General features: G+C 39.5%; 2 protein-coding genes across 4 annotated transcripts in view; both read left to right on the top strand.

Moving 5' to 3' along the window:
* Nucleotides 1-26,737, top strand: part of LOC129763521 (glutathione hydrolase 1 proenzyme-like) — a 307,297-nt gene that overhangs the window by 155,339 nt on the left and 125,221 nt on the right. The gene's annotated exons all lie outside the window — the stretch shown is intronic.
* Nucleotides 17,660-18,637, top strand: LOC129763526 (nuclear protein 1). The gene is made up of 2 exons (XM_055762672.1): nucleotides 17,660-17,820; nucleotides 17,912-18,637. Exon 2 carries the CDS (start codon nucleotides 17,972-17,974, stop codon nucleotides 18,173-18,175), a length of 204 nt encoding a protein of 67 aa, XP_055618647.1. The 5' UTR covers nucleotides 17,660-17,820; nucleotides 17,912-17,971; the 3' UTR covers nucleotides 18,176-18,637.

Raw genomic sequence — 26,737 nt, forward strand, 5'->3', positions numbered from 1 at the left:
TCATTAATTATACTTCCTTTAATCATTGTCCGCTTATCAAACAAAATGTTTTCATCTATCTGAACAGGAAAGTATTTACTAATGCTACTTTAAAACAATTTCAAGAAATTTTACCTCCTGTATTCCACCTGAATCAACTTTTTTGATTTTTTTTGACGAACAGACTGAAAACAAATTTCGGGCATCCAATAACTGAATATTTGATGTGTTTTGTATCGAATATATTTGGTCATCACACGTGATCAAATTTTATCTGTCAAAAAGAGTTAAATATTTGGCTCTCTTCAAACAGCGTATGAGCACTCTTAGAGGAATAACTAAGTCCATGCGGGAGGTTAGGGCATAGAAAAACATTTATTACACTTTCAATGACAATTGGAACTGATCGAATGGGCTTTTTCATCGCATGTGAAAGGGCACTCGCTTAGTTGAACAAACAAGACTCATTTCGCCAAAACTGAAAAAAGTGGAATTAAAAGAGGCATGTAATCGCCCAACAAACATTGATGAACGAATGACCTTTGGGTTAAAGTTCCTCAAAAACAAGAACAGAATCAACAAACATTAAATCGTATGAATAGCCATAATTGGAGGCGATATACATACTTCCAGGACACATTTGGATGATATGGGATGCATATAACTAGCATATACACACAAAAGTGGAAAAAAATCTATATTTTATACGCATGTAAAGCCGTATATAACGATATACGATGCTTTTTACACTGTGTTAACTACGGCTTTGGCCGTACTGCCCGGCTTAGCTCACCTCGTGGTTATTCACTCAGGGTCGGCTTTGGACCTCGGGAAGAATGCTTCGATCTTTTTTGAATACCTATAAACGAACAACAGAAAGCGAACACAAGAAGTTGCCTAAGCAACAAAAACCTGGCTTCGTGGATAGTGCGGAAAGAGAGATATTTTTTTATATATATTTTCTAGTTTTTTGGGGATTAGTAACAGTACCGTGTCGTTGGAGCCTTTCGAAGTCCTCGATGCTCGATGTCGTTGAGCTGGAGATGTAGTCTCTGTCGTTAGAGTGAAGTCCTCCTTCTTCGATGCATGGCGTGGTGTGGTGTGACCGGATCAAACGGCGGTGTGGTGTTTTCCGTAACACTTGGCGGTTTTGGATGACTCTCTATGAGCATGAGCTGGAAGTATTCTTCTCTCGTTCCACTCGGCTGCTCAAGCGACTTTCCACTTCACTGTATAATCTATCACTCCTTACTATACTTTCTTCAACTTTGTATTAACTCTTTCTTAGTTTACCTGGTTCGTGTGCTGGTTCCAACAAGAATGACCGAGCGAACTCATTCTTTCCTCTCTCGTCGTCTTCTTTTGTTTTTTTCCTTTTTCCTTTCCCGTTTCTTCTTCAGTTTCCTTCAGTCGCTGCCGGAACTTCCTCTCGTTCTGGCTGTCAACGCTAACAGCTTAGATCTCACAGTTCATCGTTGTCGGACTCACGTAGTGTTAGTAAAATACAATGGTTGTGCTCAAATGACTCTACGAGGGCGGTCCGAGTACTTAACCTCATCTCCCGAAGTATCGTATCGCAAGAGAGATTACTTATCGTGTAGTACATCCCCGTAAACGGCTACTGTACTCGTAGTTGTTTTGACCGTTTGTGGAAGCGGGAGTGTCCGCGAAAAGAAAGAATTTCATTTCCCACTTAGAAAAATGGAAAAAATGGAAATTCCGCCGTCACCACCGCCAAATTGGTCAAATTGCACTACGAACTGTTTCCACATCCACCGTATTTTCCAGATTCGGCCACGTGCGTTTTGTTTCCAAACTTGAAAAAATCTCTCGCCGGGCAAAAAAATTAGTGGGTTATATCTATGATAAAACCGCAAGGTTGACGTGGGACTACCTTAGCTTAGCATAATTCGTTTGTATCGATTGAATTCTTGATTGAATGCAACAATTCCCGAATTCAATTGAATTCAATATACTTGCTTTGTGAGTAAAAATATTGAACAAATGCCATGTAATGTCAATTCATGCATTGTGATAGATTATGATTTTCGTTACAAGTAGGTTTAATGACAGTCCTATTACGTTTGGTATGATGCCTAGGACAAAATATGTGAACGGAAGAATCATCAAACGATTATTTTATTTTACATTTCCCTCTGAAGTTTGCATCTCTCAAGTGTACGAACTTCTCGAAACGCGAATTTGCTTGACACTTGAAAGTTCATTCGCCGTTAGTGTACGAACGATTTTCCCAGGTTCCTATTTTTTTTTTTTTTTATCTTCGCTTATTTTTCGTCGGCCTATTTCCGCCACTTTAGTGCCAATCACCGACATCAGGGAGGCGACTCCACCTGTTCCTACCTATCAGACTCAACAACTCATGAGCCGGGCCAACTTCTTTTACTTCCGCTCCGAAGGAAGACGTAACCAGAGATTTTTCGCCTAAGAAAATCCCAACGACGCCAGCTGGGATTGAACCCAGGCCGATCGGATTGTGAGGCTGTTACGCTAACCATACAACCACTGGCGCCGTCTCCAGGTTCCTATGTTTAGAAGACCGTGTTAGGGAAGCATATTCTAGTCTGCATAAAGGCAAGCGAGTACAAAAGTACTCGCAGTTTGCATTTATTTGCAAAGCCGATTTCCCCAGACAACTTGGTTTTGAAGTCTGTGTCAGGCAAACACATTTCAGTCGGAACAAAAATGCTCCCGACTTACATGTATTTGCAATGCCGATTCCCCACGCCCCATGGATTTGAAGTCTGTGTTAGGGAAACACATTTCTGTCGGAACAAAAATACCCGTGACTTGCATGAATTTGCAATGCCAATTTCCCCACGCTTCATGGATTAGAAGTCTGTGTTAGGGAACACATATCGTTGAGAACAAAAGTCCCCTTACTTTCATGTATTTGCAATGCTGAATTCCCCAAGGCTGCTTGGTTTTGATAGCTGTGTTGGGTAAGCCGTAAATCGGGCAAATCAAAACGAGGCAGTTAGGGCGTTTAGATAACGCTTAACATTTTACAGTTATTCAATTGTTTATCTTATGAAGAATAACATTTTATCAATTGCGATGGATGAGTAGAAATATTCCCTATCAATTGATGCAAACATCTTTCCGATCCAGTAAGAAATGTTCGAGTTATAAGCATTCCAAATCTTTCATTTGTTCCTGCATGTTCTGTGTTTAGGTTTTCATTTTACCCCCCATATATTCCGGTTAGACGTAGTCCCACGTCAAAATTTGAGTTGAATGAGGAGATCTTTCAGATTGATGAAAGAAGTTGGAACAAAGCTGGGTCAAGTGTATCGAGCTGAACGGAGACTATGTTGAAAAATAAATCGCCACTTTTCCAAAATTTTTGTTTTTTGACGTAGAACTACGTCTTTCAGGAAGGGTGGCAAATCAGAAAACAGGTCACGTTTTTATGAAATAAAGTTATCGTTAATAACTATTTTCACTGTGAACGAGTTCTCATGATTTGCATACCAATCGAATGGGAAATTCTCTTTTTTGACGTAGGACTACGTCTTTCATTTCTATACCGGGGTGTAAAATCAAAGTTTCGAAACCGAAAGCGTTACGCCGGAGACCGAGATTTTGAGCGTTAATAGCTCCTAAACAACTGAACGAAATGGTATGATAATCACTTCATTCGAAAGATAAAATGTCTACGCGTTATATACTTGTTACTTTTTGATCCAAAAACTTGTTTCAATAGCCTTAAAATTGTTCTCAAAACAGGCTATTGAAATCACCAATCAGTATATAAGCGAGCGGCGCTCGGAAATCCACTCAGTTCTAATTGAACAGCGATTGGAGCATGTTGTCGCTGTTGTGGTGAAGCTCTTCGTTTATCATGAAAGCGCGGATGAACGGTGTCACCAAGAGCCTGTTTGTGCACCTTAGGTCAGAAGGGAATCCATCAGGAGGAGAGTGATGCCACAAACGGTTCCCCGGGAAGACATCGCTACACACACACATACACGCGCGGAATTCTTTCCGTTTGGATGCCATTCAGCATCGAGAAAGTTCCGGAAAGATCTAATCATTTCTGGAATATAATCTGCCAGTTCCTCTGGGAATTTAAAAATACATTCATGTGAAAGAGTTTATTTTAATGTTTCTAACCAAATAACACAGCGACCAAATACATTTGATTTTGTAATTTTTCAACCAAGTCTAATTAGCAGGAAAGCTTCTGAAGATTGTTCTTCCCCATCAGTAGGATATTTCCGTATCCAATATTGTATGCGCACGCAATCGATTATTGCTCAGTCGCCGAAAGTTCCGAGCTCAGAGAGTTCATTCCCCTCTAGATTGCCTTCCAAATTGCCATCGTAAACCACACCTCTCGACTCAATCACACACACAAAACATACTTAAGCGATATTCTGGTGGTGAGACGCATTCATTTTTCGTGAGGACATCGACAAGACAACATCGTTGCCTAACGTGCTGGACGAGGTGGACGGCGAAGGATCGACACATACACGCGCGGAATTCTTTCCGTTTGGATGTCATTCAGCATCGAGAAAGTTCCGGAAAGATCTAATCATTGCTGGAAAATAATCTGCAAGTTCCTCTGGGAATTTAAAAATACATTCATGTGAAAGAGTTTATTTTAATGTTTTCTATCCATGTAACACTGAGACCAAATATTTTTCAATCAAGTGCTATTAACAGCTGGTTATCGAGTTAGTATTAACTACTGGTGGGCTTCCAGTATCGAGGAAAATGTGGAAATATCTAATCGTTGCTGGAAAATAATCTGCCAGTTCCCCTTGGAATTGAAAATTACATTCAAGCGAAAGAGTTTATTTTAATGTTTTCTATCCATAAAATATCCATATAATACATTTGGGTTTGTGATTTGTCAATCAAGTACAGTTAGCCGAAAAGCTTCTGAAGATTATTCTTCAGAATAAGGTTTTTCGTATCCTATATTGGATGCATAAAACCTTGTGCCTCCAACGTAACGCTCTCGTTTTCGAAGTCCCCCAAATATTCATTTATTCATTCATTCAGAATGGATTTAGATTCAACTTCAAACAAATGATCTCTAAATCAACGATAGTCCTACGTCACCCTTGCGGTTATACCATAGATATAACCCACTTCCTGTTTTTTTTTTCATACATACATTTATTGAATCTTCCATAATGTGGAAATAACAATAATTGGTTATACATTTAGTTCTAACATAATAAAGTATTACGTTTGTTGTCAATTCTTACAGTTAAAATTTCACATGTGTGCTGGACCACAACACTAACGTTTGACCACGTTCAAATAATTAAGGTTTTTTCTTCAGACGTGTTATCATAGGTTGACCGAGTCGCCTTGTTAGTGGATTTGGATGATTCTTCACCTTTTCCGCATATTTCCTCCTCGTTTTATTAAGTTCTTCTTTAACCGTCGCCATCCTTAAGTCTCGATGTATGACACTATTGCGGATGTACCAAGGGGCGCCAGTAATTTGTCTTAGCAGTTTATTTTGTACTCTTTCGATAATTTCGATATTACTTGCTGAAGCTGTTTGCCATAGTTGACAGCCGTAATGCCAAATAGGTTTCAGCATGGATTTGTATAGAAGTAGTTTGAACTCTAGTTTTAATTTCGACTTCCTCCCGATTAGCCAATGTATTTGTTTTGCTCGCATCTTCAAGCGTTTTCTTCGCATCTATGTGTTTCTTCCAGGTTAGACGACGATCTAGATGTACACCAAGATATTTAATTTCATTCGATTGAGGTACTGCAGATCCATTGAACTTGATTTGTGGGCATGAGTTCTTATTAAGCGTGAACGTAACGTGGACACATTTTGTTTCATTTACTTTAATTCTCCATTTTTGAAGCCACTTTTCCACGACCGTTATGTGTTCCTGGAGATCCCGTGAAGCAATCGTTCTGTTTTTGTGACTGCTGAGAATAGCTGTGTCATCTGCGAATGTTGTAGTCATTAAGTTACGCGCGGTCGGGAGATCAGTTGTGTAGATGAGATAGAGAACTGGTCCAAGAACACTGCCCTGAGGAACGCCAGCATAAATTTCTTGCTCTGGTGATAGAGTTTGGTTATACCGAACATGAAACTTTCTTCCCAGTAGATAAGAACGCATAATTTCATATACTTGTGGTAGCATATTTTTAATTTTATAGAGCAGTCCTTTGTGCCAGACTTCATCGAAAGCTTGAGCTACATCAAGAAAAAGCGCTGAGCAGTATCCACGGCCTTCATATACTTTACGAATTTCTTCTATAAATCGGTACACTTGTTCAATAGTGCCATGTTTTGCTCGGAATCCGAATTGATGATTCGGGATTAATCTTTCAATCTCGGGCGCTGATTTTATCAGGATAATTTTTTCGAACACTTTTGAGAAGATAGGAAGGATGCTGATAGGTCTATAAGATTCCACTTTCTGTGCGTCTTTCCCTGGCTTAGGAATCATAATGATGGTCGAAATTTTCCATGCTTGTGGGAAATATCCTTTATGGGTCATTGCGTTGAAAATTCTCGTGAGATGTTTAATTGCTAGGTCAGGTAGTTCCTTGATCATATATCCGTTGATGTGGTCGATACCGGGTGACTTTTTCACATTGATATGATTATTGATAACATGTCTCACCAGCCGATGTTTGATTTTCATTTTGTTTTGGTTTATAGCACCAGAAAATTCGAGCGTTTCTTGATTAGGTCCGGATTGATTCGGAGTGAAAACTTTTTGAAGATGGTTTGCAAAAGTTGCTGCTTTTTCATCGTCACTTCTGGCCCAATTACCAGAAGGCATTCTAAACGGCGGGACCTGTAACTGAGGTCGTTTTAGATTCTTAGTTGCCTTCCATAGTGAGTAATTATTATATTGATTTGGCGATAATTCAGTTAAGTAATTATGGAATTTTTCATCTTTCTCGTCTTGTAATAGCTTTCTTAATTTACGTTGTGCCACATTGAATTGGTTTTTAGATTCTGGCGATCGTTTGTTTTGCCAGATACGTCTTAGTCGTCGCTTTTCTGCAACTGCTGCTTTTATGTGGGAGGCAGTAATAATTTTTTTGTGTTTCTGAGGCTTCATAGGTGGGGTAGCTATCTTCGCAGCGTTCTTCATGAGTACACTGAGCTGGTTAACTGCTTCCTCGATATGATGTTCGTTATCCAGAGGTAGATCGAGGATGTTAGAGGAGATATATTTCTTATATTTTGTCCAATTCGTTGAAAAGTTAGTGAGATTAGATGACGTCTGCTTCACTTCCTTTTCTATGAAGTATTCCAGGAGTATTGGTGAGTGATCAGATGATAAATCCAGAAGAAGCTTCGATCGAATTCGTTCACTATTAATATTTTTTGTGACAGCGAAATCTAGCAGGTCCGGAATTCGTGCGAGGTCCTCTGGCCAGTGTGTCGGTTCACTGCATGATGCAATGTCATAGCCAGAGTCAGTGATAACGTTGTATAATACGCGTCCACGAGTGGTAATCAGCCTTGATCCCCAAAAGGTGTGTTTTGCGTTAAAGTCACCAGCGACGATAAAATTCTCTAAGATTTGTTTGATATGCTATACATTACAATTCGCTAATCTCGAAAACGTTTAAATTCATGAAAACTGGAAGAACTTCCTTTTTTCCCATACATTTCTGCCGATTTGTGTGCTAACCCTACCCGTATTTCGAATGCTTATAACTCGAATATTTCTTAACAGATCGGAAAGATGTTTGCATCAATTGATAGGAAATATTTCTACGCGTCTATCACAACTAATAAAATTTTATTTTTCATAAGATGAACAATTGAATAACTGTAAAATGTCAAGCGCTATCTAAACGTCTTAACTGCTAAGATTCGATTGGCCCGATTTACGGTTTCCCCAACACAGACTTCAAAATCAATGTACTTGTGGAAATCCGCTTTGCAAATATACATGCAAAGTTGGGGGTATTTTTTGTTCCCACCGAGCTGTGTTTCCCTAACACGGACTTCAAACTCAATGTGCCTGGGGGAATCCGTTTTGTCAAAACATGCAAGTCGGGGGTATTTTTTCCCACTGAGCTGTGTTTCCCTAACATGGACTTCAAAATTGAAGTGCCTGGGGGAATCCGCTTTGCAAATACTTGCAAGTCGGGGGTATTTTTTGGTGTTGAGTACTTTTGTGCTCGCTTGTCGTTGTGTAGACCGGAATATGTTTCGCTAAAACGTAATTTTGTACTGAGAAGCCTGGGAAAATCGTCATTTCAGATACTAGAGGTGAATGAACTTTCGCGGTTCGAGAACTACGTAAACATGAGATGTGCAATAATTTCACAGGAAAATGTAAAATACAATGATGGTTTGACACATCTGTTCATGTTGGGGCTGCAGTGGACTGTAATTGCGCCGGTCGAATATGGTGCTCGAGTTCCCAGAGGAAACCGAGCCGGGAGAGAGCAGGAACCGCTTCATTCCTTCCAAAGAGGGCAACTGGGCCGTGTAATGTTTAGATTTTATCGTATATATTGTTTTCTTTAGATCTTACAGGTCGGAATGTTTAGATCTTGTCGTGTGCCCAATGCGGAGGCGGGAGAGGATTCGACGATATCGTGGAACGGGATTGTCAGGCCAACCAGATGTGACCGGTTTGATTCGCCGCAAGGCAGTGTTATGCCTGCTGAACCATTCCGAGTCCCAGGATTCTCTTATGGCAATTTTGGTCCAACGAACAGCATCAATAGAAGGCACAGGAACCATCTCCATTTCACAGTCCCGACCTAAACCCGCCAGTCTGTCAGCTTCTTCATTACCGAGAATTCCAGAGTGACCTGGAAGTCTCGGTAGAAAGAAGCCAAGGGTGTTTGGAGGAAGCTGATTTCAACTCTTTTAGACAACTTGCTGAATCGCTGAAAATAATCACTGGTTTTCCAGACTGGGGAGGGTTGAGGGTGGAAGCTTTCAAAAGAGCATAGGCCTCCGTACTGAAAATGGAACATGTTGAGGGTAGGAAGGAACATATATTTTTACACTCACTGGTAATTCCGTAGCCAACTTTACCGTTACCGGAACCATCAGTGAAAATATAATGAAAGCCTTCATACCTCTCGTGCACAATTTGAGGAAATGTTGTTGGATTTTGAATGGAGGATCTCCGATTTTAACTTGATTTAGTAGGGAAAGATCTATTCTAGGAGGGGATTGGTTCCAGGGTCTGATTTTGGTTCTGGGTAAAGTAGCTATGGAAGGAAGGTTGAAGTTGGTTAAGGAGTGTAGTAGTTGGTTGGCTCTCAGTACCAGGGGAACATCTTCGCGACCACTGAGGCTAAGCCATCGCACAGCCTTAGTAACCACACTGACTTCCAAATAGTGCTTGAACGGTAACTGGCCACATTCGGCCATCACTGCAGAAGTAGGGCTTGTTATAAACACTCCAGAGGCAGTTCTGAAAACTTTGTTGTACAAAGGACATAGCTTCTTTTCAACATGAATACCTCTGCTGAAAAGGCCAGCGCCATAGAACATTTTGGATAGAAGTCAGCAGTTGACGATTTGCATGATAGGTGTTCTATGGGCACATGGAACTCTAGATGCAATCGTTCTAATTATTTGGAGGCGTTTATCCGAAGTACTCCTCACATAGTCTATGTGGGGTTTAAAGCTGAGCGTTCGGTCAAGATAAACCCCAAGGATCTTTAGGGATGTACCTTCTACTATAGTGGTTTGATTAAGCATGAGTTTTGGTAACTTGCTGATTTTTTTTCTATTGTTGCTAATGTGTAGGAGTTGGGATTTTTCTGGGGAAATTGTGAAGCCTGTTTCATCAGCCCATTCTGCAACGGAGTTGATAGCGGATTGAAGTTTTCTCCTGGCTATCGGTTTGAAGTGATTGAATGAGATGAGAGTGATATCATCTGCAAACACCAAAACATGAACATTAGGTGGAATATTAACGAAGATGGATTGCATACAGATCAAGAACAATGTAGGAGCAATAACCGACCCTTGAGGAATACCGTTCTCCTGGATCCTAATCCCGGAACGGTGATTGCCGATTATGACTCTACATCTTCTGTTATCAAGGAAGCTTTGTACGTAACGACCCATACGATCTTTGATTCCCTATTCCTCGAGAGATTTGAGGATCGGGAAACGCCAGGCGCGATCGTATGCTTTTGACAGATCTAGAGATACAATGTCACCATGCATGCATCTTTCCAGGTAGGAATCAAGAACCTTACCTACTCAGTTCAGTAGAGTGATTGGATGGTAACTGTCGGCAAAAAAATTGTTTTTACCGGGCTTCGGGAGAGGAACCATTAGTCCTTCCTTCCAGTCTATAGGGATTTCTCCCTTATCCCAAACTTTGTTGAAGAGCGATAGTAGGATGGTTTTACCGATTAGGGGAAGATTCTTGAGAAGAGGATAACCGATACGTCAGGACCGGCGGATGAACCATGTACTCCACGAAGAGCCCATTCAAGCTCTTCAAATGCAAACTCCTTATTATACTCCGCGTCAAGATCTGTATCAAAGGAAGGAGGGGAGGATTCTAAACTTATTTTTTGAGATAAAAACTGTTGGGAGTAATTGGAGGATGGTGAAGTTTGTGAAAAATGGTCAGCTAGATGTTTTGTAATGGTGGATGGATTATCTGTGAGAGCATTATTGATGGATAATTTGATACAGTGACGACTTTTACTGCCACTCAAACGATTGATCGTGTCCCAGAGATCCTTTGAGGTACTGTCGGGGCCAATGGCGGAGATGAATTTCTCCCAGCTGTCCTGTTTGGCTTGACGAATTATACTTCTGGTCGCGTTTCTAGCAGCTTTAACCTCTGAATGAGCCGTTGAGTTTATCCTATCTTCTTGTGCAAGTCTCTGAAGAGCTCGAAGTTTTTTGCGATGCAGTTTTATAGCTGCACGCACTTCGGGTCCCCACCAAAGAACTGTTTTTTTTACCAGGTGAACCGCTGCTTCGAGGAATGTGATTTTTACCGATATCAAAAAGTGATTTGACGAAATCCTCAGGAGTGGAGGGCGGTGTACAGGTAAAATTGTCGAACACTTCATTTTGGTAATCATGCCAATCGGCCAGGTCATAATTCCATCTGGGACGGCGAGTGTTGACTGAAGTTGCTCGGTTCAGAGAGATGGTAATGGGGAAGTGATCACTACCACAGCTGTCATCCAGGACCTTCCAGGACAACTGAGAGGAAAGGTTGTGTGAGGATATGGTCAGATCAATTGTAGATGATTTACCAGAAGAGAAACAAATTCTAGTATGATCACCATTATTGAGTAAAATGAGACCGTTCTCGTCAATGAATTGCTCCAATAAAATACCACGATGGTCAGTGGAAGAATCACCCCAAAGCGTTGAATGACTATTGAAATCACCCATGAGCAGAACAGGTGATGAAAATTTATTTAAAATCTGATTGAGGCTGGATTTTAGTGTGGGGTTTGGTTGTGAATGAGGAATATAAATGGATAGGAGTGTAATTTTCTACAGCTATTGCAAGAGAATAGGTAGAGAGGTTGATTCGATGGTGAGGAATATTTGATTTGATTGCTAGACCTAAACCTAGTTTGTGCGGATCATCAGAATTTTCTTTAATATCATAATCTTTGATGAAGTTCGGAGGGATGAGGGATTCTGGAAGCATGGTTTCCTGGAGGGCTATTGCATATGGATTGTGTTGATTAATTAAAATTTGTAATTCTGAAAGTCTTCCTCTAAGACCCAGTATATTCCATTGCATAACAAGGGTTTGAAAATGGGACTGGTTATGGTTGGCTGTTTTATTTCTTGGTGCTGTGTTGTTGGCCATTTTTGGTTAAATTACGGGAGGAGTCAAGGGAGCGAAGGGAAGAAATTGAGTGGCTTGGAGTGGGAGGAGGGATGGAGTGGCTCGGGATATGTTGGTAATTATTATTTATTTCAGGGACTTTTTTGTAGGGCAAAAAATTTCGGTAGAATTTTGCCTTGTTAGTGCTTTCAAAACGTTCGACTTAGAAGAACTTCCACTAACCTGAATGTTTGACTCAGCCGTCTTCGAAGATTTGTTGATCATGCTGGTATTGCCTTGCTCGATAATTGGGTCGGTTTCCATCTCGCTGCTGGTTTCTATGTCGGTCTGTGGTTGCTGATTGTTGCGTTTCTTCTCTTTTTTGTTCTTTTTTCTCGAGTTCTTTCACTCGTTTAGAAAGTGCAGCGATGGTTTCGGTAAGTTGTTTTATTAGTTCGTCCTTCTGCTTTAGTTGTTCTGATTCTGGGGAGGTTTCACGGGTTGTGACCAAACGTTGCTGAATTTGACTAACAGCCGCGTAGGAACCTGCTCCTGCCTTCAATTGTCTTGTCGCTTCTTGGTGGGAGATTCCCTTGGTAAAGCGAAGGCGAACGAGCTCCTTCTCCATCACGTAGGTGGGACAAGTTCGACTTGTCGAGCTGTGCTTTTCTTTACAGTGTATGCAAAATGGATCTGCGCTACAAATACCATCCAAATCGTGCACCTCTGAGCAGTTTCGACATTTTGGCAGTTTAATTGAGCAGCGCAATTTTGTGTGCCCATATGCGAAACTTTTGTAGCACTGCCCGGGATGTACAAACATGTCCTAATGCGCAGTGGTCCAATTTTTATGTGTTCAGGTACTGATGTACCGTTGATGGTGAGGATGAGCGTTGGGGTGTTAATTTTCACCCCCTTTTCCATGCGAGTAATGCGCCTAATGGCAATCACTCCCTCCTTGTCTAGATACTTCATTAGTTCTTCCTCCGTCTCCTCAATAATTTCGCGACACGAAATGACACAACATCGCTTGTTAAGGATCGGATGGCGTTCTACTGCCGTACCGTCTATTAATTTCTCCATGGCGAGCAGCTCTTCAGCCTGCTCCGCATCACGAACACGCAGCACATATTTCAGACCATTTGCTTCTGTTAACGTGCTTTCGATTTCGCCAACGAGATCCTGCATGGATTTACCCACTATGAAGGGACTGAGTTTTTGTTCACCGTTAGCAGCCTGCAGCGAGAGAATTTGCAGCTGCCCGATTCCTATGCCACCCATCCATTTCGGAGCTGTGGGTCTGCCATCCATCGCTAAGGGAGGCAGCCCCGTGTCCCAGGCCGGACCAGATGCCATCTTCAAACTGACACCAGCACTGTAAATTTGCTCTACTTTTACTACTGAGCAATAAAATTGAAACACATTAAAAACCACAAACAAGTGCTTGCACAAACTTGTTCAAACGTGTTCTGTCTCTACCACACAGGGCAAATCAAATAATGATCACGAATCACTTTGAATATTTATCGAGAAGAAATTAATCGACTTGTTATAAACCTTCTGAGCAAATGGAGATGTGGTTCTATTGGAAACAATATCATGCGAACTGGTAGAACTATTCTCTCTGCTCTTAAGTAGAGGAATCCTGGACGAGGTGTAAATTTATAGACGGCTTCTATCAAGATTCGTGGCCATGAAGCATTCATCAACATGTTTAATTGTTGTACTTGAACAAAAACACATCAACAGAACCTAGAAATTGATGTTCTGATGAGCACTGATCTTGAAGCCGCTTTAAATCCGCATCATTCGTCGTAACTTTCAAATCGATTGATCAAATACAATGGATTATGATTTTAATAATTTTTTTATACTGGTGATATATCACATCAAATTTCAATTGTATCACAATATAACAAACAGCATAACCGATTCGTTTGAAATGAATTATCAGAAAAATCAACATGGAAGTAAGAATCTCTGTAATCATAAAACTTCTGTCAGTAAGAAATATATAAATTAATACATGCATTAAAAAAATTTAGATATTCGACGGTTATGTTTTCTCATTACTTTTCATTTGATCTGACGATTAAACGCATATCAAATAACATAAATTAAACGCAATCAAATAATGATCACGAATCACTTTGAATTAGGGATATGCCTTCAGAAAGGCAGTTGTATCGCAGTAATTTGAGCCGAATAATAGTTGCTATCGCGACGACGGTCAAAAAACGAATCTGTGAATGTGAATGCCGTCCCGCGGCAACCGTGCATTTTTATGCCGTCGAGCACAGCGTGCTTTAGCGATGGCTGGCTCATAGTTGCAATGTGGAAGGGATGCACGTGGTGTGTGGTGTGGTGTGCAAATTCGGCATGCCACGAGATGCTGTCACTTCAGTTCGGTTAGTATGGAACTGAACAGTTCACATATTTGGTAGTCCTAGGCATCATATCAAACGTAAAAGGACGTTCATCAAATTTATTTGTAACGAAGAACATAATCTATTACAAAAATTTCGATGCATTCTAAAATAATATTCGAAGTGGTAAACAAGTGGATTCCATAATGTAATTGCGTAGTTCTACGTCGAAAATATGCGGTCGTGTCCTAGATACAACCTCTTACATTTTTTTTTGTAGGCTAAGTACTTATCGGACTGCCCTCGTACATTTATCGACAATTCCAACAGTCCAAAACAAGCAAAACTTAACATAAATACTAAACAGAAAACATTGAACATAGAAGTGACCGTGACCGACGATAATTGATCGGTAACAACTGATATGCGATTTGGCCCGAATGCTATATAAAATGAATAGAATGTGCGTATATAATACGACTTAATCCATCAATGATATAGAAAATCGTGTTTTTGCATTTTATACAATTTCGGACACAAATGATGATTGCTATTTTATACGATTTTAATTTGATACGAACTTATATGGGACCTAATACATGCAAAAGTTATACGATTTAATGTGTGCTGGAAATAACTGGCATATACACGCAAGAGTGGAGGCGATATCCCAGCAAATTTATCAACTCGAGAAGATTTTGGCCAAATTAGCCAAACATTTTACAAGTGCTAAAATATTATTTATAAACAAACACAAATGTATACAAATAAGAATATTTTGTTAGTTTATTTTATATGTCGGAAACAACAAACTTTGATGAATATTAAACTTTGTTATTAGTTGACACTTCAAATCGACCGGGCGCCGCAGAAGCGCCGTTCATGTGCAAAGAGTTAAAATCATATACTTGTTTTAGTTTTTTCAGATCCATGTTACATACAAAACCATTCAGTTTGATTTGAAAAATAGACTGTTTGAAAGAATATTTACTGACACCACGTTTATGGACGACCTGTACAAAAGCTATAAAGTAAAAGTCTTTCAGATTAAACGCTCACGCAAAAAAAACGAATAGCTCCTTATATGTTTGACGTAGGACTACGTCTTTCATTTCTATACCGGGGTGTAAAATCAAAGTTTCGAAAACGAAAGCGTTACGCCGGAGACCGAGATTTTGAACGTTAATAGCTCCTAAACAACTGAACGAAATGGTATGATAAACACTTCATTCGAAAGATAAAATGTCTACGCGTTATATACTTGTTACTTTTTGATCCAAAAACTTGTTTCAATAGTCTTAAAATTGCTTTCAAAACAGGCTATTGAAATCACCAATCGGTATATAAGCGAGCGGCGCTCGGAAATCCACTCAGTTCTAATTGAACAGCGATTGGAGCATGTTGTCGCTGTTGCGGTGAAGCTCTTTATTTATCATGAAAGCGCGGATGAACGGTGTCACCAAGAGCCTGTTTGTGCACCCTAGGCCAGAAGGGAATCTATCAGGAGGAGAGTGATGCCACAAACGGTTCCCTGGGAAGACATCGCTACACACACATACACGCGCGGCTATTAACAGGTGGTTATCGAGTTGGTATTAACCACTGGTGGGCTTCCAGTATCGAGGAAAATGTGGAAATAACTAATCGTTACTGAAAATAATCTGCCAGTTCCTCTGGGAATTTTCAAAATATATTCATGTGAAAGAGTTTAATTGAATGTTTTCTATCCATGTAACACTGTGACCAAATATGTTTCAATCAAGTGCTATTAACAGGTGGTTATCGAGTTGGCATTAACCACTGGTGGGCTTCCAGTATCGAGGAAAATGTGGAAATATCTAATCGTTACTGAAAATAATCTGCCAGTTCCTTTGGGAATTTTCAAAATATATTCATGTGAAAGAGTTTAATTGAATGTTTTCTATCCATGTAACACTGTGACCAAATACATTTGGTTTTGTGGTTTTTCAATCAATCGCAATTAACAGGATAGCTTCAGAAGATTATTCTTCCCCATCAGTAGGATATTTCCGTATCCAATATTGTATGCGCCCGCAATCGATTATTGCTCAGTCGCCGAAAGTTCCGAGCTCAGAGAGTTCATTCCCCTCTAGTTTGCCTTCCAAATTGCCATCGTAAATCACACCTTCTCTCTATTCAATCACACACAAAAAGCATACTTAAGCGATATTCTGGTGGTGAGACACATTCATTTTTCGTGAGGACATCGACAAGACAACATCGTTGCCTAACGTGCTGGAGGAGGTGGACGGCGAAGGATCGACACATACACGCGCAGAACTTTTTCCGTTAGGATGCCATTCAGCATCGAGAAAGTTCCGGAAAGATCTAATCATTGCTGGAAAATAATCTGCCAAATACATTTGATTTTGTGGTTCAACAGGATAGCTTCTGAAGATTATTCTTCCCCATCAGTAGGATATTTCCGTATCCAATATTGGATGCATAAAACCTTGTGCCTCCAACGTAACGCTCTCGTTTTCGAAGTTCTCCAAATATTCATTCATTCAGAATGAATTCAGATTCAACTTCATACAAATGATCTCTAAATCAACGATAGTCCTACGTCACCCTTGCGATTATACCATAGATATAACCCACTTCCTGTTTTTTCGCTCCGTCGATGGTAACACTGAATTCCCCACTTCGGGACGATAATATTCAACATTTCAACATTTCTCGTCGTCGATTACTTCCTCTGGGGATACGTGAAGGACCGTTGCTATGTTAATAAGCCACAAATCTTGAAGGAACTTAAAGAAGAAATAACTCAGATTTGTCGTAATGTTAGAGTTGTGCCTGAAGAATTTTGATCACCGTTTAAAACGCGTTATCGAAAAAAGGGGTGGTCACATCGAAAATGTCCTAAAATAAGCTTTCGTTTCGTTTTTTTAAAATTAAAATCGGTTCACTTTTTTAGTGGGTATTGAAATTTGTCGCGTGAGCGCTTAATCTGAAAGACCCTGTACTTTTAAAAAACCGTTGATCGCAATCAAATTAAAACAGTGTATGATTGAAAACGTTCAACGATAATTCACGTAAAACTCAACCCCAGTTTGGAGAGCTTTCTCGCACACGGTACCGAAATATTGCTATAAACAGAAAGAAACTTTTGTTTGTCAAGTTTTCTATTTTATTTTCGTGCTTCAAGTTTCATATTTTATAGCAATTCACATAAATGCTTTTTTCGGATTTACATCGAAAGCTTTTTTATCACGTATGATTTTTTTTATTCATTATTACTGATATGATCACAAAAGTAAATAGAAGAATTGACAACAGAACGTTTGACAACTACAATGTATATAAATCAGCAACAGCACCGATTTCTTCAAATTAGTCACACGTCTCAAGGACATCTCAATCTTCATTTGCATCTGGCTTCGTCGGTATAGGTCGGTATATACGCTTCAAAGATTTTTAGGAAACATACATACGCAACATACACCTGGTCAATGTGAATAGTCATTGGACGCAGAATCATCATTTCATGATTCGTAGCAGCAATGTATGCGTAAACACAAATATGTTGTTCAATAACACCAACACAGTGACGGCAGTTATCACGCAAAACAAAGAGGAGGCATAAAGAGTGAAAAATTGAAGTTCAGAGGCAGTCGTTTCAGAGCCATTTCATAGAAAACAACTATTTGGTAAAGGCTAAAGCTGATATATATTTTTGTAAGCAATTTCAAGTGAGTATTCAGCGTTTGAGAAGAACACAATCGCATCTTTGTATTGTGACATTTGGAGCTTTAATTCGCTTTTTTTCAATTCTTGCTACAGTTGACGTGATATTTACGGCGCATTTTTGTCTGAATAAAATTAAAACAAGAGCGAAACAAGATGTCGGAAGTACATTTTGATGAGTATGAAAAATATAATTTCGAATTCGACAAACACATCTACTCGGGCCACTCAGGCAAGCAACGATCCAAGAAGGAAGCTAGCGAGCACACTAACCATTTCGATCCCAATGGCCACTCCCGGAAGATTATGACCAAACTGCGAAACACGGAACAGAATAAGAAGGACAAGCCAAAGAATTAACGGAAAAGGAAGACGTCATTGAATTATTAGCAGCAATACAAAACGCAAACGATTGAGTATGGAAAAAATGAAGGTGTTCTGGCTATACTTTAAATGGTACCCGAGGTGATTTCGCCATATTTATATTTATCGAGAAGAAATGAATCGACTTGTTATAAACCTTCTGAGCAAATGGAGATGTGGTTCTATTGGAAACAATATCATGCGAACTGGTAGAACTATTCTCTCTGCTCTTAAGTAGAGGTATCCTGGGCGAGGTGTAAATTTATAGACGGCTTTATCAAGATTCGTGGCCATGAAGCATTCATCAACATGTTTAATTGTTGTACTTGAACAAAGACACATCAACAGAACCTAGAAACTGATGTTCTGATGAGCACTGATCTTGAAGCCGCTTTAAATCCACATCATTCGTCGTAACTTTCAAATCGATTGATCAAATACAATGGATTATGATTTTAATCATTTTTTTTATACTGGTAATATATCACATCAAATTTCAATTGTATCACAATATAACAAACAGCATAACCGATTCGTTTGAAATGAATTATCGGAAAAATCAACATGGAAGTAAGAATCTCTGTAATCATAAAACTTCTGTCAGTAAGAAATATATAAATTAATACATGCATTAGAAAAATTTAAATATTCGACGGTTATGTTTTCTCATTACTTTTCATTTGATCTGACGATTAAACGCATATATTTGAAACACTTTTCGAATATTTATGTCTAATTTTTAGAAATAAGTAAATCAATTATGTACGAACTATATTCTGATTCAAATTATCTGTGATAATATTGTTTGTTATTTTTTTGCGTGGGATAAGTTTATCTGTTGTAAGTATTGTTTCTACATGATTTTTGCTTTTAATGTAGTCATCTGATCGGTCAAATCCGTATTGATTTAAAGCTTGTTATTGTAGGTTAATGTTAATTGAAAACTGTAATGTAAGTATTTTGAATCAAATTCCAATAAGATAAGTTTGATTATTGACTTTGGAAATGTGCTTTCTTTTTACAACATTTTGAATAGTATTTCTTATTTTCAAAATACCTGTACATAGTGTACATAAACACAACGTATCAATAATAAGATTGCGTGTCCTTCAATGAGGTTATCGGTGCACAATGCATTGCTTTGAATAAAGGTAATACATTGAGCAAACACATTGAATTGGAATGTTATGTATTATACCTTGTCGAATAATATTCCGTTAACAAGAAGAGACTTTGCTGAAGTTGAAGCTTCACAGAATATACCGAAATTATGTATCCGGAGAAAATGAAATCATGCTAACGCCAATAATATTTTGTTTATCCAAAATACATACGCAGAAAAAAAACTTGAGATTTGCAGTGAGGTATTGAATTTAACAAAAATACATCGTGAAAAAAGAAATTTCGCATCGATATCTTGCTAAAAAAAATTAGGAAAAATGTAAAATGAGATGCAAACAATACTCATACCCTACGTTACAAACATATACATTTATATACATTCAAATTACATAAAAGAATATTGGAGTATTTCATTTGTTTTTACTGAGTTATACTAGACTTAGCAGGCCGCATGTGACCCGGAGGGCTCTCTGGGTCGGCCATCTAGTGTTACTTTATTTTGAATTATTTTATATGTATAACAATCAGAGCCCGAAATCTTCGAAAGTGAAAAGTGAAGACCTACTCTACTCTCCGTAGCTTTGCTTCGACTAGAACTGCTTCGGCAGTCGCCGCCAACAAAAAGTGACTTGGCTAGAAAAAAGATAGACTAGCGTTGACTAGCGAGAATGACTGGTGAATTATTCCAGTCAGTGGTTATTTTAACTGACGCGACTAAAGCGCGATTCACATGCAACGTCCACGTCACGTTCACGTTCCGTCACGTCACGTTGCGTCAGTTATTCTTCCATGCAACTCCTATTGAAGCATTCACATACACCAGCAACGGCAAGTCGAAGTTGCCGTTGCCGGTGTATGTGAATGTTTGCATAAGATCTGCTTGATAATTTCGGGAACGTGAACGTGTCGTGGATGTTGTATGCGAATCGCACTTAATGAATACAAATCTGGCTCTTTATTCAACTGACTTCAATCCACCCTTCCATTTCCCCCTGACACTAGTTTTATAGCCGCGTTCGCAATCTTATTTTTACATCCAAAAGAGGAACGAAAACGTGATTTCTGATGCAGAAAAAGAGTTACCCCATCAATGGACGGTTTATTGTCTACCCATCGTGAACTCAAACCAACGAACTTAGACATTTATCAAGAATTCTATAAAGGTCCTTGCGTTAGTATTAGTAAATAGCGTGCAAAATAGCGCACACACACTACACGCTATTTTATACGTGTGAGTGATTTTCGTGTACGATACAAAATAATCTAGTTCACCTGTAGCGTATGTCAAGCCACGTTGAACTCGAACATTGATGCATGCACACGTACATGGGAGTGAAAAAGAAAGGAACGAATTTTTGGGGGAAGGGTTTGGGTTTTGGTTTTGGGGCAAGTCACTTCAAAATGCAATGAGGACAAGTTGACTGGGATGAATGAAATGATATAGTCGGTAGAGGGAGATAGCGACTAATCGTCCGACTGACTTTTTAGTCGTTTTGACGGAGAAACTGCGTGAAGAAGCCAAAAGTCATTACTAGCTGAATACGGATATAGTCAGTCAGATAGTCAGCTGACTATCCTCAGTTGACTATGACTATGCAGAGCCCTGATAACAATTACAAGTATCTAAAAAAATTTACCTACTTGTTTGACGTAGGACTACGTCTTTCAATAATTATACTGAATCAGCAAATGGGCACGTTCTCATGAAATAGAAAAAGCAAATGCAACGTTCGTTCTACTGACAGAGAGAATATTTAGGTTCTTCCCATACTAGCCGCTGCAACAGAATCCCTCTACTCGTCAAGCTCGGGAGGTTTATCAGGGCACACCGTTGCTCGTACGATGGCAGTCGGACAGGATCATTCCACGGTAGCAAACGAAGCGCATAACGAAGAAAGTTCCGTTGAATTCTCTCAATTGGGTTTGTCTGTACGACATGGTATGTCGCCCAGAGGAGCACGCCATATTCAAGTACACTGCGTACAAGTGCACAAAAAAGTGTCTTCAAGCAATAGATATCTCTAAACTGCTGCGTGTTCCGTTTCACAAACCCAAGTACTGAGTATGCTTTGGCTGTTGTTGCTGATACGTGCTGAGCAGATTTTAACTTACTGTCGAGTAGCACACCGAGATCCTTAACAGTGCTGACTCTGACGATACTGGTTGTGGACATTTTATAGTCATAGTTTATAGCGTTCCGACAGAAAGAAATTGCGTTACATTTTCGAATATGGACGTCCATTCCGTTTAGTTTACACCAGATTAGTAATGCATCGATAACATTTTGGATGGCATGACATTCAACTAATGATGAGACTACCCGGTAGAATTTCAAGTCGTCGGCGAACATCACCTTTGGAGAACTTATGGTGTGGCAGAGATCGTTGATGAACAGTACAAATATAAGTGGGCCCAGAAGACTGCCTTGGGGCACACCGGATGTAATGTCAAACGGGGCTGAGTTTGCTCCACCAATGCGCACGTAAGCACAACGTTCTGTAAGGTAAGAAATAAATCATTAAGTTTGTTGTGGTCGAGCGTTTTCTCACGAACCCATGCTGGTGGTCGGAAGTGATCCGATGTACGTGCGGATAAAGCGAATCATGAATGAGACTTTCGAAGGCTTTAGGCAAGCAGCTTAAATTAGAGATGCCACGGTAGTTTTCGACGTTATGCATATTGCCAGCTTTCTGTATAGGAGTAACAGCAGCAGTTTTCCATAAACTTAGGAAAATAACCTCCTTCATGGAACGATTAAAGAGGATGGTGGCAGGAACGGTAATTGAGTCGGCACAGTTGTTGATGAATAGCAGAGATAAGCGATCTAGTCCCGCACCTTTGGTAGCATCTAGTTGTTGCAATTTGTTCAACACATCACAGGCAGAAATATTGAAAGGCGCCATGTTCAATTTATATCGAGGCAAACTGTCCAGGTACGCTTCAGACGAAGGTGATCGGTTATTACTTAGCATACTCCGAAATAAAGACGAGAACAAGTTTATCGAGTCGAGTGGGGTTTTAGCTGAAACTCCATTGTAGAATGCATGCTGAGGAACTCTATCTGTTTTCGATTTCTCACGAATGACCAGAACGACTTGGGAACCTGTTTCAAACTTTCTTCTGTGCGATGAATGTAGCTGCTAAAGCATCGCGCATGCAAAGAGTTATATACGCTCTCTAAGGCACGCAGCTCAACTTTGCGCAGTTCACTCCTCGACCGAAAATAACGTTTTCTAGCTTTGCGAAGATGATTTCGTAGATGCTGCAATTCGTTGTTTCACCAAGGGTGTCTCTTCCCACCGCATTGGCGTCGTTCCTTCAAAGGGAAAACATCTCGGACTATTTAAAACACTCGTTGATAAAAAATTGAAACAAAACGAAGGGCTTATGATGTGGATCGATGTTGAGCATTGGCAACGGTGGATCGAATAAATCGACATTCTTGTCCTCATTAACAAACACCAAATCAAGCAGTCTCCCATGCACGTTTGTCAGATCATCGATCTGATAGAGACCGCAGCCTACAACAGACTCTATTAAAACAATCTCCTGCTCGGAGGAAGCATGAACTGGCAAAATAGAGTTAATGTTTTCATCATACATCCAACGTAAATGAGGAAGATTGAAACCCCCTAAAACCAATTCACGACCTTTGTCGACGGCATGTTCCAGTAGGTTTTGCATACATGCAGAATGGTTCTCATATAGAGCTGTTTCCCTATTGGGTGGGAGATAAACGGCGCATACAAATAGATCGAAATTCGAAAGTACAATGCGAGCGACGATTAACTCAAGTCGTAGAGGTAGAGGTTTATCGATCGGGAGAGGAATAGTTTAATTTAACAAAGTTCTCAACTCATCACGAATGTCCGGTCAATGATGAAAAAATCGAATTAATACACCTTGAAGTGATATCGTTCTTTTCATCAGTATAAACGGACAGATCCTAAACTATTTTGCTTTTGGTTCCAGTCAGTTTCTAAACAGTCTACATCTGGTGATTTTATTTCAATTTATAGACGCAGGGAATTCCTTAGGAATAGATTAAACAGACTTTTCACAGTTCATCTCACTCCCACTGGCAACTGTCCGTTTTACCCCACCAGTACAATTATATTATTTATTTTTTTCCACTCAAAAATGAATTTACTTTTCCGTACATACTTAATATCGCTTCTCTGTTAACTCACAAACCGAAATCTAACCATCAGCGAATTCAATTTTGATATTAAACCACTCAAAATGCTTAATATTGAAGCAGTTAATATTACATCCTCACTCGGAATCATGTATGATTTTCGGTTTTTGTTTCCCTTTTCCACTTCTGATCAGTATTCATCGTCATAGAGTGGCTTAAATATTATAGAATAACATGTCGAAGGTGTTCTCATTAACAGAAATCGGAATGTCAAAATGTAATTATACAAATCAACTACCTGTCCATATTACCTCCACTGTCCGTATTACCCGCGGTTCCCCTAAAGAGTATGTATATGTATTGCCGCGACAAAGTAAAAGTTTATCGATCGGATAGGAGGGATATTTTTTTTTTATTCTTCATTATAGAGACTTTCAAGCATAGGAGGGATATGATACAGGGATACAACAGAGGATACATCATTAAACGTTGACATCGGCGTTTCTGAGGAACAGGTATAGATGAAGCGGAAGATCAGGATCACGGCTACCTAAGATATCCCGGACGGGGATATGCGATTGTCTGCCTTGTGCCCTCAATGCTCTAGAGAGCTGAGAGCGGGCAGCATGGAACCGAATACACGACCAGAAAACATGCTCGATGTCGTGGTAGCCCTCGCCCCAACACATAGATTGCATGCTGCGAGACCAGTCCGATGAAGATGCGCGCTTAGATTGTAGTGATTGAACGTAAGCCTACATTCCTACAATCAATCCCTTGAACCATGTACTCGTTGAGACCTTAGGGATAATCGTTTGTAACCAACGACCGGCCTCATCTTCACTCCATATGCGCTGCCAAAAATTCGTTATAAGCAATTTGCCTTTCAAATAATATAACGGTCGATGGGCAATGTTTCAATGATCCCTAGTATGTAGCTAAGTGGTGTGGACTCAATCCACTTCATTTTCAAGCAAATTCATGCATTTTTTCAAGGGATTTCTCGCAATAAATTCTCAGACCACCAGAGATGCCAGACTTACAGATATGTTTGTACATTTACAGACATATCTGTAAAATACTTTAATTTTTTTTGCAATTTTTTTGGATATAACAATATTTTACAGGTTTTTGAAAAATGAGAGGCTCTATTCATCACATCAAAGATATTTGACTCACCGTATGACATTTTTCTATAGTTCTAATATTTAATAGTGGACGTCCAATATATTGGGCTGTCAAAAAAGTCCCGCGGTATTTTGACGTGGGACTACGTCTAACCGGAGTATATGGGGGGTAAAATGAAAACCTAAACACAGAACATGCAGGAAAAAATGAAAGATTCCGAATGCTTATAACTCGAACATTTCTTACTGGATCGGAAAGATGTTTGCATCAATTGATAGGGAATATTTCTACGCTTCTATCGCAATTAATAAAATGTTATTTTTCATCAGATAAACAATTGAATAACTGTAAAATGTTAAGCGTTATCTAAACGGCATAACTGCCTCATTTTGATTGGCCCGATCTACGATTTCCCTAACACAGCCTTCAAACCCAAGCAGCCTTGGATAAATCAGCATTGCAAATACATGAAAGTCGGGGGTATTTTTGTTCCGACTGAAATGTGTTTCCCTAACACAGACTTTAAATCCAAGGAGCGTGGGGAAATTGGCATTCCAAATACATGTAAGTCGGGGCCATTTTTGGTCCGACTGAAATGTGTTTCCCTAACACAGAGTTCAAATCCATGTAGCGTGGAGAAATCAACATTGCAAATACATGAAATTCAGGTGAATTTTTGTTCCGACTGAAATGTGTTTCCCCAACACAGACTTCAGAACCAAGGTGTCTGAGGAAATTGACATTGTAAATTCATGCAAGTCAGTGGCATTTTTGTTCCGACTGAAATGTGTTTGCTTAACACAGACTTTAAAACCAAAATGTCTGGGAAAATCGGCTCTGCAAATAAATGCAAGCTTCGAGTACTTTTGTACTCGCTTGCCTTTGTGCAAACTAAAATATGTTTCTTTAACACGGTCTCCTAAACTTAGGAATCTGGGAAAATCGTGCAGACATTAGAGACGAATGAACTTTCAAGTTTAAATCCTTTATAGTATAAAATGTAGAAGTTGAAGTTTTTGATTCATGCAAGTCGGGGGTATCTCTGCGCCCGCACGTGGGACTACGTCTAACCGGAATATATGGGGGGTAAAATGAAAACATAAACACAGAACATGCACGAAAAAATGCAAGATTTCGAATGCTTATAACTCGAACATTTTCTACTGGATCGGAAAGATGTTTGCATCGATTGATAGGGAATATTTCTACGCATCTATCACAATTAATAAAATGTTATTTTTCATTAGATAAATAATTGAATAACTGTAAAATGTTTAGCGTTATCTAAACGCCCAAACTGCCTCGTTTTGATTGGCCCGTTTTACGGTTTCCCCAACACAGACTTCAAAACCAAGCAGCGTTGGAGAAATCGACATTGCAAATACATGAAAGCAGGGGGAGCTTTTGTTCCCACCGAAATGTGTTTCCCTTACACAGAATTCAAATCCAAGGAGCTTGGGAAAATTGGCATTGCAAATTCATGCAAGTCGGGGGCATTTTTGTTCCGAATAAAAAGTGTTTCCTCAACATAGGCTTCAGAACCAAGGTGTCTAGGGAAATTTGGATTGCAAATTCATGCAGCTCGGGAGTATTCTTGTTCCGACTGAATCTGTTTACCTATAAAGACTTCTAAACCAAGGTGTCTGGGGAAATCGGCATTGCAAATACATGCAAACCGCAAGTACTTTTGTACTCGCTTGCCTTTATGCAGACTAGAGTGCGTTTCCCTAACACGGTCTCACAACGCAAATATATTAAATTCAATTAAATTCGGAAATTGTTTCATTCAATCATAAATTTAATCAATACAAACAAATGATTACTAAGCTAAGGTAGTCCCACGTCCACTTTGCGGTTATATCATAGATATAACCCACCCACTTTTTTTTTGAATTTTCATTTGTTCATAAAATTAGTTACAATCATCTGTTTTAAGTCAAATATGCGCCGTTTTGTTCGATGACTTGTTCCCAACGAAATGCCAACTTCATAATACCCCTGTTATAGAAGCTCGCTTCCTTATTGGCAAAAAAACTCGGATAGCCAATTTTCACAGGCCTCTTTTGTGGCTAACTTTTGACTACCTAGCTCGTTCGCCATGGACAAAAACAGGTGGTAGTCACTTGGTGCAAGGTCCGGACTATACGGCGGACGCAAAAGAACCTCCCATC

This window comes from Toxorhynchites rutilus, chromosome 1 (genome assembly GCF_029784135.1).
Source record: "Toxorhynchites rutilus septentrionalis strain SRP chromosome 1, ASM2978413v1, whole genome shotgun sequence".
Taxonomy (NCBI): Eukaryota; Metazoa; Arthropoda; class Insecta; order Diptera; family Culicidae; genus Toxorhynchites; species Toxorhynchites rutilus.

Excerpts from the sequence above, each read along its gene's own strand:
- LOC129763526 (XM_055762672.1), top strand. The coding sequence starts at position 17,972 with ATGTCGGAAGTACATTTTGATGAGTATGAAAAATATAATTTCGAATTC.